The 16,374-nt window shown below is 37.1% G+C and overlaps 1 protein-coding gene across 6 annotated transcripts in view; it reads right to left on the bottom strand.

Moving 5' to 3' along the window:
• The window catches only part of SMPX (small muscle protein X-linked), a 44,464-nt gene that overhangs the window by 24,756 nt on the left and 3,334 nt on the right, over nucleotides 1–16,374 (bottom strand). For 5 of the 6 annotated variants that reach the window (XM_085210879.1, XM_010725712.3, XM_010725720.4 and 2 more), the window contains exons 2-4: nucleotides 15,532–15,591; nucleotides 10,699–10,788; nucleotides 6,991–7,141 (exon numbers count right to left, since the gene is read on the bottom strand). In XM_085210879.1, the coding sequence (XP_085067005.1) occupies nucleotides 7,004–7,141; nucleotides 10,699–10,788; nucleotides 15,532–15,570 (267 nt within the window). In that variant the 5' untranslated portion in view covers nucleotides 15,571–15,591 and the 3' untranslated portion in view covers nucleotides 6,991–7,003. Of the gene's footprint in view, nucleotides 1–5,916; nucleotides 6,483–6,990; nucleotides 7,142–10,698; nucleotides 10,789–15,531; nucleotides 15,592–16,374 lie in introns of those variants that run through there. The other variant, XM_010725726.4, reaches the window with a different exon arrangement.

Raw genomic sequence — 16,374 nt, 5'->3', positions numbered from 1 at the left:
GGTTCGGCTTGCTAAGCAAATACATAGGTCACTCTGAAAGTAATGCCTCCTATTTATTTCCATGGGAACTAAAACACATCCAAAGAGCATAATAATGCTATTTGAAAGATCAAATTCTCAGCTACAAAACATGATTTTTCAACATAGCCACCACCCGTATCCAATTCATATGTATCAGCTGCTTGAGACACTCTTCATTTTGTAGTGTGTCAGCTGTGCGTGGCCATCTGGAACATGGCTTGTCTTTCTTTCGCATTGCTGTCGCCACTGGTGAAACACACACCACCCATTGTCTCACTGTGCTCACATCCACTGGTTGGTCTCCAGAAACATTCAGCAAGTACTGATGAATGTCAATGGGTGCCATTTTTTTTTGCATAGACCAATTCAGTGACACACCTTTGCTTCGTATGCACTTCCATGTCAGACTCCATTTTGTCAGACTGCCCCTCTACTGCCATCTGTTGCACGGCAACAAAATGCAATGGGATATTGATGGGAAGGTTCAGCCTCTGCTGCCATACCACGAACACTCACCTCTGGCATAGTGGAGCAACATAACAAAATAGACGGCATTACTTTTGGAGCAGCCCTCTGGTGCCTTCCTCTCATTCTGAAGACTAATGGCTCTCGTCCGTGAAAGGAGCAGAGATTTGCAGGACCACCCTGCTAGTGTGAGAGGTATTTTCTTACTTCAAAGTCATTAATGGGTCAATGCAAGAGACTCAGTGAAGAAATTTCTTCTGTATATTAATTGAGGTCTGTTGACCTCCACATGTCTGCAGACTCTCAGAGGGAGCCCTGAACACAGCAATGGAAGAGTAGTAAATAATATAGTCAAAATTAATAGAGACTTCTGGCCACACTCAGACCCACGGGAAAAATGAGAGCTCTTTGAGTTACTACTTTGTGCTTGTCTCTTCCAATAATAAAAGCACTGTGCTTGAAGACACAACTTGGCAGCATATTTTACGCTTTGAAAAAAAATTCAAGTGCCCATTCTTGTAGCTTCCTTTGGAGCAAAATGTTTTCTGATTTTGCAGTGTTTGCTTTGAAGCTGTTAGTTTTCAAAACTACAAAACACAATAATTTTCTGTGTAACAACTTCATATGGAAGCATTTTTTGTTCTTTAGAACATATCTGTTTCTTTGCTCTACAAATGCAGACCTTTAAGCTATCCAAGGCGTTTAGAAAGTAGAGTCTCTCCAGCCAGTTTTCCTGCTCACTTCCACCATTTAATAAGTGAACATGAAGGCAACCTCTCCTTGATTTCCAAAGGCCTGAGGAATATCATGCTGAGGCTTGCAGCATTTCAGCAGTGGTAGCAAAAGAGACTTGGTTTCCAACGGACAGCTGAAGGGATTAACTCAATTTTTACTTTAAAACCCAGAAACACTGGGAAACAAAACATGAGCAACTTTTTTTTTTTTTTTTTTTTTTTTAATACAGTTCCTCTGAAATTGAATTCCTGGGGATCCCAGTTTTCTCTCTTAAAAGAAATTTCTAGCTTTTCTATTTTAAAGTTTGAAAGAATGAAATAAGTAGACTTGTAGTAGTTTAACCATGTTCTTTTGGTGTACGTGAGCACAGAAGTAAGACACAATCACTGAAAAGTGTATCGAAACAGTGACATAAAGAGAAGTATATAACAGCTTTCAGCTGAGATGCATCTTAAAAGTAATATATAGCATGAAACTGTAATTAACATCCATAGTACTCAGTGGGAAAAATTATAATGTGTATTTTTAGCTCAGAGTAATTGACTTTTTTTGTAAATAATTAATAGCAACACCAAGGAAAGTCTTTTAAGTATGGATATAAGAGCTCTATCCTCTAAGGGACTTCTGTTTTTTTCCCTTCCTCTCTCTTTCTTCTTCAAGTGATGCCAATCTGCATAGCTGCTCTGCTGACAAGAGTCCTCATTTTTTGTGAGGCAAATTATTCTGATATGTTACAGAGAAGGTAATGTTGCAAGGATTGCAAAGTCTAAGCTACCCTGGGAAGCTCTTGCTAGCTGTTTGTTCCCTGAGAACTCACTTGCTTTTGTACCTGACAACAGAATTAGCGCTCATTTGGCAGTTAAACCACTCTCTCAGCAGAGTTCCAGATAAGGGATAATCTACGAGTACCACCTGTGTGTTTCTCACACCTTAAACAAGACAGGCACCCTGTTAGAAACAGCCCTGACATGGCTTAGCAACCTTGTCTGACCAGACTCTGAGTAGGGATGTGATTGGAATTGCAGTGAGAGCTTTCCCCAGACATGTCCAGAAGGGAATGCCAGCAGCGCTGCCTGTATGTCCACAACAAGGAATTTACTTTTTTATAACTTCAAGGCAGTAAATTTCCCTTTTTTCCCTTTTGAGAAGTTTCTTCAGTAGCTGTATGAAAGTCTACTTCAAGAGAAAAGACTGGACCACATTAGCTGATGGCTTGGGCCCTCTGAAACTACAGCCCAGTGTTCAGACTCCATGGTCCTTCAAGGTACTCTTACAAGTGCTTGTTACATAAACACTCACTTTTAAGGACACAAAACACAGAGGGGAATAGAATGTAGAAAGAACCCAAATATTCTATATTCTATGTCTTCAAGTAATATACACGCTATTTAGGAGAAATGATAATTTGTGCTGTTATATTTCCATTTGCAATCACCATGCTAGTTACCTTATGAGATATATCCACAATCAGTAATGTATCACAGCCATAGCGTGCTCCATTTATTAGAAATTAAATGCTTCATAGCATGGCTTACTCAGTAAGACATACACTTAGCTGATTAGTGTGTGCTATTATACTGTGATTCTACTCTGTGTATATTTCACTCTTGTGCACATAAAAATGGGTATGTGGAAGGGGGGCAGCAAAAAAAACTGCAGGTGAGAAAAGGAAAGTGAATTGTATTTGTATAATAAAACTAGTTGCATCAAACAACATCTACAGTTCTGTGGAAAAAAAATATCATTATAACAAAGCAGAGTATTCTAAAGGGCTATTTATAGCTGATAGATCAGGAGCAAGAGATGACTACAGGAATATCTTAACTAATAAGCACTCTGTGACCTTCACTGGATCCAGCTTTATGACACCTTACTAATTATATCCCTTCCACAAACTGTTAAGACTCGCAGCTATGATCGTAGTCTTTCCATTCTATCTAGTTTGGTGAAAGAGTAAAACCAAAGATATTTAACTGAAGTTACTTTAAAGTACTAATTATGCAGGATTGAATTTGTAAATAATGGATCAACCTACTGTTCTTCAGTTCTTTATTTTTGTTGATGAGTTTGCAGTATAAAACTGAGCAGGACAGCATGAATCAAAATTTAAACAAAATTGACGATATTGACTTGCCATTTACTGAAACTATGCCTTGGAAAATGGCAGTATTAGAAGGAAGTGTTAGAAATAATTGTTGTAGTTATAAAACCTCTGGTATTTCTGATACATTTCTGTATGTTCTTGATATTGCATTATATAATTACAACATAATGGAAATTATCCAGAGAATTTGGAGTTATTACACTAGCTTCAGTGGTTATCTACGGAGTACCATGAGAAACATAAAAATACTAACAAAGGGAAATCCCTCAACTGTGAATATCTGAAGAGTTTATTGTACTAATGTGAGAGATAATTCATTTCCAAACTATGAAAGCCAAACAATGTACCCATTTATCACTATGCACTCTGAACAGACATATTCTATTGACCAATCAATGTACCATTCTGTAGAGAGCATCACATCCAAATGATGGTCAGTAACCTCTTCTCGGACAGGAAGCAAAGTATCAGGCAGATGTGAATGTGAACTTCTCGCAAATATAGATAATCTTCACTAGCTTGAAATGGTCAACAATAAAACAATTCAGTGACTACCTCACATTTTATATGAGATTGCAGGACATGACCAAAATAACTGAACATACAAATATCTTATACGGAGGATTATCTTTAGATTTAGTACCTTTCCAGACCACTGGATGTGGTATACAGTTGATTTGCATTTCAATATTATGTAGAATTCATGCGTATACTTAGTTCAGCAATCAAACCCAAACTCCTAATCTCTGGTGAGTGCTGTGCCTGAAAGTCTTCTAGAAGTTATCAATTTAGAAATGATCTATGACTTTACTACTCATATTCTAGAAAGTGGTATTTCTCACAGTAGCCAGATAAATAAATACGTAAATGGCTATCATATTTAGCATCACTGCAGTAGTATCTGGAATCAAAAACAACCAGCCGTTTATCTCCTGGGAGAGATACCTCTAATCAATCGCTTGCCCTTGCAAGGGTAATTAGTTAATGGCTGGACATGTGTAACTTCTGATCACCTCCTGCTACCAGCAGGACTATGTCATTTCACACAGCCATTCCCTCTTACAATCCTCCTGTACTTCAGGGCCCCCTTCACCCTTTGCTCTTTTCTGCCCTCCTCACAAGCAATGTGATCTGCCTTCCCACCTGTGTCACCATCAGAACCTGGTAACCAATGCAACATCAAAAGAAGCATGGAGAAAGAAATGACTTCATAATGACCTCACAGCTTTCAGGATGCCTTTTACTTTTTTTACTTTTAGGTGAATGGTTGAACTGGATGATCTTGTAGGTCTTTTCCAACCTTGGTGATTCTATGATTCTATTATACTACTTTACTGACCTTCCTGTAGAAATCTTTTCCATATAGGAAATGTCTGTGCATGCTCTAATTGTTACTTTCAGATGCTCCGTAAGCTAATAATAAAATAACAATTTTAAACACTGAAAACAGCAATCGTCTGAGACAAAACATGGAGTTAAATTTCTATCTAAATATCTCTTACAGAGAAGAAAAAATCTTAAAATCCTGGCATTAAAAATTCATATTTCTCTGGGCACTCCTTTAGTGTGATGACTACAATGTTACATTTTACAAAATGTTAATTTTCCTTTTCCCAAGTTTCCCAAAGAGAAAGGCTGTTATTTCTTTTAAAATAACAGGCACATTATGACACAGCAGGGTAAACGCAAGAAAAAACTAAGCACATTTTCCTCCTAAATGGCATATTTATGCTGTACATTAAAAAAATATATTAATGCTGCAGAGCATGTTGAGACAATTCACTCAGATTATAAACCATTTCCTCTAAGATTGCTGGACCATAGCACTTCTGTGTTCACCAAATTTTTCTGCACTGCATTTTATCTTTTTTTTTTTTTTTTTAATGTTTCTGTGCAGTAAATTCCAGATGATGTTCTTTTACTCAGCTTAGCTCTTCTGTTTCTCTTCGTGATAAAAAGGACTTGTGTCAATAGGCACAGCTGGCAATTCAGATGACTACTATCTGACACAAGCATCTTACCATCTTCAGTTATTTTTGATTGAAACTCCTCTATAAAACTGAACGTTCATCATAGCTGCCTGATATATCTTTATTGACTAAGGCTTGTCAAAGAAAATCAGATGATAATTTCAGGGATGGAAACGACCTTTTTTTTTTTTTTTATGGATCAGAATGTAGAACAGAGATTTATTGGCTTTGTTTGAAATCAGGTGCAAATAATTCTGAAATCTGTGTTAATGCGCAAGGTTGGGGTAATCCCAAACATGAATATACAGGCTGAGCAATAAGTGAAAGAATAACACTGCAGAGAAGTACATGGGGATACAGATGGACAAAATGTTCAACATGAACTGGCAATGTATGCCTGAAGCCCAGAGAGCAAACCACACCAATAGAAGTATAGATAGCAGGGCAAAGAAGGTGATTCTCCCCCTCTGCTCCACTTCCATGAGACTCCACCTGCAGTACTATGTTCAGCCCTGGGGAGTGCATCCAGAGATAAGATCAGAGGACTGGAACACCTATTCTATGAAGACATGCTGAGAGGATTGGGGTTGTTCAACCTATAGTAGAGAAGGCCAAGGTACACCTTCAGGTCCAGTACCTAAAGGCCTACGGGAAAAGATGTGGAGGGACTCTTCATTGAGGAGTATTGTGATAGAACAAGGGGCGATGGCTTTTAACTAAAAGAGAGATGATTTAGATTAAATGCTAAGAGGAAATTATTAACTCAGAGGATTGTGATGCATCGGAACAAGTTGCCCAGAGAAGCTGTGGATTCCCCATTCAAGACCAGGTTAGACTTTGGGCTTTGGGCAATCTGGTGTAGTGGAAAGTGTCCCTGTTCATGGCAGAGGGGTTGGAACAGGATGATTTTCAGGTATTTTCCAAACCAAACCATTCTACTGCAATTCTATTCTATGATTCTAAAGTGATGAATATAACCAAGATGAATTATGAGTTGTGCTGATCAGATTAGCACCTCAATCCATAGATATCTGGTGCTGTCTGTAGTAACGGAGAGTCCCTCTTTGGTCTCCAGCTGTCACTCCAGAGGAGCAAAGATCTTCTTGAGGTCCCACATCATATTTCTGAGCACCAGACAGATATGTTGCATGTTCTTGGATGCCATAAGTGGCATTGGGTGCATTTGTCTGACAAAATGATTGGAGGCACTAGTACATTAGTTTTGAATTACAGAAATAAAATCATATCCAATCTCTAGTGTTCTGAAGGAGCTTTTTAAAAATACTGACCTACTTCTCCATCATTTTAACATATTTATTTTCATTATAATACATTTATTTGTATATACATTGTACAAGTCTTACTCCATAAAATTAGAACTTGTGCTTGTGGAACAAGATGGTATACTCTTTAGCTGGCTTCAAAATATTCCTAATAGCAAAACACACTCTTTGTAAGGCAGGTTAAAGTACATCATGTATCATCAGATACAGTCTCCTGCATGCTGCGTCTTTGAAATAAAGCAGAATACCAAGGATTATTTGACCTCTTCTTCCACAAATTATATTTTATCTTTGAAATACGGGGTGTGATTCCAGGATATTTGAAATAATTGGAAGGCCATCTTTTGGCATAAAAATGTTTCTAGATCACCCTGCTTTTCCAAGAGCCATGGAAAGAACCTCTCTTACTCACCTGCTTCTTCCAACTACTGCTCAGCTTTGGGGACAAATTTCAGCTCACTCTTTATGTTCTGAATCTCTGACAAGTTGACAGCAGGACCTGGAAGTTTTATAGCTCCTGGGAGATGCTTCTTGTCTTTCTCCTCTTCTGTAGCAGGTACACTCTGCACAAAAGGATATCAGTCACCTTGCTGCTGCAATAGAAAGCTCTTGAGCATAAGCACAGGTCAGTTATTTGAGAAACAGTTAAAGGATGACATTATACTAAATGCAATCACAATGAAAACACTAGCAGGGGGGGAGGGCGGGAAGAGATGGATTATTCTGTTGGTTGTTGTTTTGAATTTCCAAATACATTTTGGAAAAAAAAAAAAAAATAGAAGATGGTTAGTGCAGAGGAATGTGGATCTTTCTGTAAATGGACAAGAATTTGCACCGTCAGCTTGTTAGCCTAAAAGGAAAATAATATTAAAAGCAATCACAGATCTTTCATTTTGGGGGGGAAAAAAAGGATAAGGAATCATTTTTATCATCCATTTTCTTACAGTCTCATAGTTGCTGGCCTCCTGGATAGGAAAAACATTGTGCATTTCCCCACATTTGGAAATCAATTATATCAACGGTAAGCTATTCCTAAAAGCTCAGCTTGAATAGATGTTTAATTTTTCTTAAGGGATTTTTGCCACTTTATGTTTGAAATGGGGTCGTGCCTAATGGCTGTTTTGCTGACGCTGCAAAAATACAGGCTAAATAGCTGCATTAACACAATAGCAAATATAACAAACATTCCTGATGGACCATAGCATTTCACCCCTCAGTACTTCCTCCAGTGTACTATTGTTCCTCAGTGAGGTGGAGCATGTATTTTAGACAATTTCTATTCTACACTGAGCAATTTTTTGAAGGTGTAGCTTTCCAGTAGGGAGTTTAAGGTTTATCCAGCCTGTTCTGTATTTTATAGACTAAACACATAGAGGGAATTAGGTAGAATCAGAGGTGAATGAACACTTTAGTGCAAATAATTTCACAAATTATTTTTTCTTTTTAAATTACTCTGTAAATGTTCTCTTGGATGGGCTTGAAGTTAATTCAGTATTTATATTTATTAGCCTGTGATCAGTCAATTCCTAACATTTAATTTCATTTTTAAAATTTCAGAGTTATTTGTTAATTATTATTGACCAGTAAAATCCATTTATGATCAAGGGACTACATACCAATTAGGAAGCAGAATTTTACAATGTTAAGTAGCAAATAAACAAGGAATTTTAGAAAACCAAGTTTCTTTATATGTGATCTTCTATTCTGTTGTGTTTTTTTTTTTTTTTTTAATCTGAGCTTCTTAGAGATCACCATATAAAAGAAAACTGGAGCAATTACATTGCTTGGCTTAGTAGATTTTTACTATCTTTTCCCATTTTTTTAGTTAATATGATATTAGTTATTGCAAGCTAACAGTTTTTGTTTTGGTCATTTAAGATCCCAGTCAGTAGTCCAGCCCCAGATACTACATGAACTTTTTAATATCTTGCTTATGGTCTAACATCTGGGAACAAAACTCAGCAGGAGAATAATTAAATTGACACAGAAATTGTTTGGAGAGATGCACAAAATTGTATCAGTTAAAGGTGTCATGAGCTTGTTTTGCTTCCTTTCACAGTTATACTGCACAGCTTGCTAATTTGAAAAAACTCAGAAAAAAACTACTAACTAACCCTAGCTATTGTCCTGAAAACCCCACAATTCTTACTAATTCATAGCAAATATCATACTATAGAGACCATTTCAAGTCATCTGCAAAACTGTTCTTTCTTGTAGTAAAAATGGTGCACACTGTAAAATGATTTAGATGTATGACAAGAGTTAACAGATACATGCATGGACTGTTCTGAGTGAAGAAAAGTTTTTTTCTGAAATCCCCACCTCCCTTTTTTTTTGCATGTCACTAAGGCCTGTCCTTTGACCTTCACAAATATGCATTTCCTTTGGACTATACCAACCCTTTGAGTAAAAACCACACTTCTCTCATCTCCTTTGCCAAGGTTTTAAAATGCAGTGAAAAATGCTATTAGCAAAAGATATATTTGTCTAAGGCTGCTCTAAAGACTCATGAACTATATTGACTGCAAAGATTAACCAGGGGAGAATGCAAAAAGACAAGTTCACTGGTAGCATTTTTATTCTATTCTCATGACGAGAGCTGTTTCTGTAGTCTCTACTTCCATTGGTTTGGGTGAATATAAAATCAGGCCCAAGAACTTTCATTTCATAATGTCTGTCTCGTGTATAGTATTTATGTAATTGTAAAGCAAAGCAATATAGAATTATCCAACAAAATTTATTTTTCAGTACTTGTCATTTATTTTATCTCTCACATACTACCATAATTCACTCATATCACATTAGTTTCTGCTTAAGAATATTAATTCCTCACCAGTTTAATTAGTGTAGAGGCAATGTGTTTTTATTTCCTTACAGGAAGCAGTATGTGCTTAAGGTCACTTTCTCTGTTTTGTATTCTTTTGTTTTAAATATTCTTAAAAAGAGTTAAATCAGGCTGAATTTGATAAGAATAATTTTCAGTAAACAGAGCAATATTTATATCAAATATATTGAAATTCAGAAAAGAAAACTTCTCTTATTTAGACTGAAAAGGAATTAAGCATTTCTTAACCAAAATTTTCCACTGTATGTGCTTGTACCTAGTCATAAGCAGCTGAGGATTTGTCCAAAGTGAACCAAGCTGTTTAATGGGGAATGCTCTTTCCAACTACAGCAGCTCTGCTTCAGCCAGTGTGCAGCACTGAGTCCTGCCCAAGCTGGCCTGGCTGCATGGGTCAATCTGAGCCCTGCTGCCCATGGCTCCAAGGAACATCAGCAGTTCTGGCACAGAAGGACCAGTTCTGAGATGGGGATTACACAGCTTGACTATACTGGCCAAGGAGCAATAGGCAGCCATCCTCACTTGTGTATTTTTCTTATTTGGAGCATCTCTATCTCTCCACAGTTGGTTTTAGATGCTTAAAAGTTCATGGTAAATAAGATGCTCTAATATCATCCAGAAATATGACATCTGTGATCCTTGTTGGCTAAGGTATAAATTACACTTCCTGTTACAAATCCAGTGTTAAATACTCCCTGTAAATTACAGGTGTCAAAACACAGAATTCAGTCTGGCAAGGAGTATTTTCTTCCATCTGCAGGTAAATGGGTTCACAGTTTCTGGTTTTAATTTGCAAACATTTAGTCTTTACACTCCATTTTTATTTGTTGATAAATAATCCAAAAAGCTTTCCAAATGTCAGGTTTGAATTCCTGTCCAATATTGTTAAGCTGTAACAATAAAGTTCACCACAGGGCAGCAGGTAGTAATGGACCCTTCCAAAGCCTTGCTATAACTTTACCTGCTATATTCCACCAGCTCCAGCCTAGATAAATACTGTTAATGAGCTCCTGATAGCAGATTTCATCCTGTTGTTGAAGTAGTGCTACAGACCCTCGAAATACTTTGAGTTCCTACAGATACCTTGGCAGCAAAAACTACATTTTCACAAAGTGTTTCATAGGTGGTCAGTTACTACCATGAGTCATCGTCGTATGTCAGCTGTGGTACCTATGATTTGTAGGTAGTGCTGTAAGATTGATTTAAATGCTTTCTTATATCAATGTCAGGGACTCCCTTGAAAAAAAGAAAATATCAAAAAGCCCCACTTCTTCTTACCTCCTCCACTTCTTCAGGTGTTACTTCTTTTCTTTTATGAGGGTGTCCTGCACCAGGTCTAAAAGCTCCCATGGGGATGTTAATATTAGCCTGTCAGGACGAAATTATAATGCTTATAATAATGACTGATATATAGACACGGTTAATGGCAAAACTCTAAAAGGGTGCAACAGGAGTACAGACATTATTGTACAGACATTCGTAACAGCACTTCCGTGGGAAAGAGAAACACTTCCATCTCTATGATTCCATGATTCCATTTTGAAGATGGAAAGTGAAAAAACAAAGCTACCCAGACAGGGCTGGAGAAGTCCTAAAGGGGCCCACTTCTCAAATCAGCCCAATCCTGGTCAAACACATGACAGAGCCTTAGCCTCTGGCTTCACCAGCCTTCCTCCAAATGGTACCTGTATGACTAAAGAAATCTGTTTTTTTCATCTGTGAGATAAGCCAGTAGCCATAATAATAATGTGGTTTGCAATAAATTTGTAAAAATAAAGATTCCTGGAAGGACAGCTTAGGGAAGAATGGCTAAAATATATCTGTCCTTGTGTGACCCAGACAGGATCATTTTAAAAGTCAAATGGTGTGATCAACTAAGTGCACAAATTAAACCTATTCTTATCTCATGATCTCTGAAAAGAAGCTGCTTATAGGAAATGTCATCAAAATATCATGACTCCCACTTCGAAAACCAGCGGGTGAATTGGTAATGCCACTGAGCTGAAGCAGAGAACCTTCACACAGTGAGCTGCTTTATTGTCATTTACCATCTGACTGATTTGCACAAAATGAGGATGAACAATACCATCCTTCTGCTCAAATCATGGTCCTGCAGATTGCGCCCAGGTTGGATAACCACAGGAACACAGCCCACAAATGTTCTGGCCATGATTCAGCACCTGATGAATTAAGAATCCAATTGATATGAAATAAGCAGCTTTCTCTTTTTTCATTTTTTTACACATCTATTTATGCAAGTTGCTGACTCCATTTCAGTGGGGCTCGCAAATATCTGTAGAGCCATGTATTTTAGAGACAAATAGGGATTCATTTCACATGCTTTTTTGCCGAGCATTAGTTTAGATATTGTGAAACCTTTCGTCTGCACTCATTAAGTTCCCAGGAGACAAGGCATTTTCAGCCTCACAGTACTTAACCCATTATTTCATTTAGGAGTGGAAAAAAACAGCTTTGCTATTTATAATTTTATGCATCTCCCCAGACAGTCTCTGGTACCTCCAGTCAGATGCTTTTTTTGGAATAGGAAACAGCTTAGCACTTTACAGAGAGTGCAGCCACACAGGTTTGCAGAACTGAATCACCAGAACTATTCCCAGGATGGATCTCTCCCCCTCATTTTTTTGGGGCATCTGTTTTTCTTGGAGTCAATAAAAGCATAAATCAGCCTCCTACAGCCACCCAAGGCTGACCACAAAACTGTAAATCCTTGCATTTCTTCCTGTGATGGACAGATCAACAGTGACTAAAAATGGTTCAGGAAACAAAAGCGAACTGGCAAGTGCCAGACTGCTAATCAAATTAAAGAATCCATTCTTCAGCATTTTCAAAGTGATCTGTGTCACCTTGCTGTGGTTTGAACCATTTTACCTGCAATAAATGCATTCACTTCAGAGTTTAGACAAGATGTATGCAGACACAAAATACTTACTTTGTAAAATGAGCAGCCTTTAAGACATAGTTTAATATTGTCTGGACTTGATAGCACACCACACTATAATATATGGTAACTTTAAATATTTCTACGATGGAAAGAAAGTATGGCTAATTTCCTAGTAGCTCCTGACCAGAGATGCCAGAATCCTAAGGATAAATCTCCTCTTAACCCAAGGCTGGTCCATTCTCGTGGATAAGCAGCCATGTGAAGCATGAGCAATGGACTGAGTCCTGCATGCCAGTGTAGCTCTGGAAGGACTGTGTTTGTGTTGCAATCAATATAAGTGTACAACTGCACTTTTAAAAATCCTCCTCGGGGCTTTTGCTACCTGGCTGCTAGGATGGAAACACAAGTCTTGGTGACCTCTTTCTTCTCTGACCCCGTCCAGTGAAATGCTAAACAGAACATTTTTCATTCCAAACTCTTGAAGCTGTAAATTATAATTGCTTTAGACAGACCTCTGTATCTGTGTTACTTATTTTTAATAATACTGATTCTTATTGGGCTTACATCTTTCTTTGCTTCTGGAAAGGGCCTATCATAGTTTGGATGTCATTGCAGTTCTCATAATGAGTAGAAATTTGTCTTAATGTACTCTGCTAAGGTCTTCCTGAATACTCTGAAGGGAACACATCTAAAAGTATGTGGCTTCTTTCTGAGAAGCTACATCCAATCTTTGTCTTTCTCAAGGCCACCTTCTAAGTTCTGCTGCAACTCGTAACAAGTTTCTGAACTATGTATGAATGAATGTGGAATATGTGTCAATTAGTTTGGTAAACACTGTGTGTCCCTTGTATTTGTTGATAGTGGTTGTTGCTCATTCAGTAGTAATCAAAAGCTAAAGCCTTGCTGTATTTTAACCAAAATTGGCTGGGATCACATTAAGGCATTCAGGAACAAATGACTTTGAAACAGTTGAAGCACTGGAACCAATGAAGCACTGGCACTGGTTGCCCAGAGAGGTGGTGGATGCCCCGTTGCTGTAGACATCCAAGGTGAGGCTGGATGGGGCTCTGAGCACTCTGATGTAGCTGTGGATGTCCCTGTTCATTGCAGGGGAGTTGGACTAGATGGCCTTTAAAGGCCCCTTCCAACTTAAACAATTCTGTGATTCTGTGAGAATGAGGGCTGCTCTGAAAGTAATGCTTCCTGTATTATTATGTTGGCACACGACCTTAGATAAATTCTTCACAGTATCATACCAATTCCTACCTGTCCAGAAGTATTACTAAATAAGCTGGAAAGCTCCTCGAACATAAACATGTTCAAGTCAAAAAACAAACAAAAAAAACAACCAACCAACCAAACAAACAAAAAAAAAAAAAGAGGGGAGGGAAAAAAACTGAATATAATTTAAAAAAAAGAAAAAAAGAAAAGAAAGAAATAGAAAAAAAGAAAGAGTAGTGTTTGTGGGGAGAATAATTGTCAGTGAGAGTTATAAACATCCTTTTATGCACTGAGGGTGAGAGTAAAGGGAAACAAGCAACAAAAGTTACCAGAAGTTAATACTTCTTTGGTCCCCTGCGATCCCAAACTATTCTTAGGAACAAGATGTTACTCTTAACATGTCTGTATTGAGTGGCTCTTGGCATGTGAAGACTTCCTGGTACATCTTGTACAGTCAGAAAGAACCTACTCTTGCATGCAGCATCACCAGATAATTCAGTCAGTGAGGTGGCATTACATTTCTGTTGTTATAGCACTATGTATATTCTCTACGTGATGTCAGTCCTACTGCGATAACATCTAATAGCTAAGGATCATAATATATGAATCAAAATGTATGAAAGTAATGTGACATTTTGAGTTGTGGTTCTCAGAGTGCTCCAAGTGCAACAAGCATCAACTCAAAAGCAAATCTCCCTGCTGGAGCAACCTTTAATACAATATTTAATAGATTTATTTTAAAGTTTGTACAGTAATTTTCCTAGTGCAAATTACCATTGTAAAAATTAAAGTTTCATAATATATGAAACTCACTGCTTAAAATTAATCCATTTTTTAATGGACAAACTAAATTCATTCCTTAAAAACACTTGTACATGCTCATGAAGTTTAAAAGTAAAATGTAAAACATTTTAATCTATGAATTATCTACATTTTTTCATTAATCATATAAATATTTCCATCATCTGTATATGAGGGATAAAAATCTGAACTACATGAAATCAGTGGCTTCTGATGATTTCAACTGAATTAACTTGCATCTCTTTCCCAGTACATGTGATGATGACCAAAATCAGCATTTTAGTGACTTTCCACTTTAGTATGCTGTCTAGCCACTGGATAATTAATCTTCTTGGTAGTTCAGTCCACTAAGTTAGTATTACCTTGGGGAAACAGAGGGTAGGTCAGACTTTAGAAATTCCATTTTATGATTCTTACATATTTTAAAGGGAACCTGAACTTGTGGCAAAAATTTGGTTGCAAGAGCATTTTACAAAATACAAGAACACTCTGTAAAATTCTGCAGCTCAGGAATTTTTTTTACAAGAATCAATGATAGCGTGAATTAAGTACAGTTTAACTACTTCATGATGACGATGGGCAAATTCTCCAAGTGTTTCTTTTACAACAATACAACAACCGACTTCATTCTTATGACAATAAGCCATTTGAGGAAGTATATGACACACAGTTCTTCTAATGAAAATGTAAACTTTTCTCACATTCTATTCATGCTTTAAACAAAATGTTTTCTTAATCAAATATTGCATTTTTTTTCTTTTTATTGAGGATATGCAGGCATTAAAAACCTTAATAGTTCTGCTATCCTTTTAGACTGAAGTTTTTCCAAAATTACATTAACTTTATGGAAAATCCAATAGTTAAAATAATTAGTTTTACTCATAACGCTGATCAGTTCTGTAGATATATCACCATGTTTTACTTTGCTGGTTCCCCAACAGACGTAAGCTAATGTTGAAAAGGACACATCAGCAAGCAAGTGAGCAGTCTATCTGATCTGTTTTTTTCTCAGCTCACATTGTAAGATCTTCAGGTCAAAATTTTTCAGTACTAAGCTTTTAACTTTGAAAGAATAATCCCCATTTAGCACTTCTGCAGGGTTTTGTAGGAGCAAAGTGCAGTCTGTCAGACAACAGAGGTTGAGATTTATTATTTATTATATTAGAAACATAAATACTGTCTCTTACCTGAATGGCTTTGACATGTGACGCTGGCTGTTTTGACATTTTTAAGACAGTGTCTTATCCCTGCAAGCAAAATGGGAAAGTGTTACAGGCTGTGACATTCTGATACCTAGGGGAGATAAACTAGAACTTAACCCATGCTGCCTCTTGAGAGGCATCCATTTCACCTGCCCATCTCCTATTTCCGTTTCAGTTTCAGAGTTGCTTAGGTATTCCTTCTGAATATCAAAAGGAGACAGAACACCTGAGCTTCTCCAATTAATCTTTCATAGCCACAAATGGAGTTCTCTCTTTCACATTAAAAACAATAATGAGTACAGATAAACAATCTCTCAAACCTTAATGGCATCGTAAAATGAGCATGAGCTAAAGGAAGTGTTTGAGAATGAACAATGCATGATTATCACTGACACAGTATGTACGTAGCAGTTATTAGAACTCTAAGTTTAAACCTTCTTTCAAATAAGCATAACTTGTCACAAAGCATTGATAAATGCAGATATAATCATTTAATTCACACATCGTTGTAATTTCTTCATACGTGTAGACTGAAAATGATGGAGACGGTTAAATTGTAACTTTCTCTCTAAAAATTGCTAGGGCACTAAGCAGCATCTCCTCAAAGTTTTAGATCATTTAGATTTATTAATTTTCTTTAGCAATCAGAAAATAAAAATAAAAATAAACAAAAAAAATTTCATATAATTTCATGCAAACATAGAAATACAGACTGGTACAGAATACTCAGTAACAAAAACAAAGATCTAATGATTTTGTAAAGGTGAAAAGAAAAAGAAAGAAGGGAGGGAGGGAGGGAGAGAGGGAGGATGGAGGGAAGGATGGAAG

Source organism: Meleagris gallopavo, chromosome 1, assembly GCF_905368555.1.
Source record: "Meleagris gallopavo chromosome 1, MGAL_WU_HG_1.1, whole genome shotgun sequence".
In the NCBI taxonomy this organism is placed as follows: domain Eukaryota; kingdom Metazoa; phylum Chordata; class Aves; order Galliformes; family Phasianidae; genus Meleagris; species Meleagris gallopavo.
This window is presented reverse-complemented; position numbering and strand designations above follow the sequence as displayed.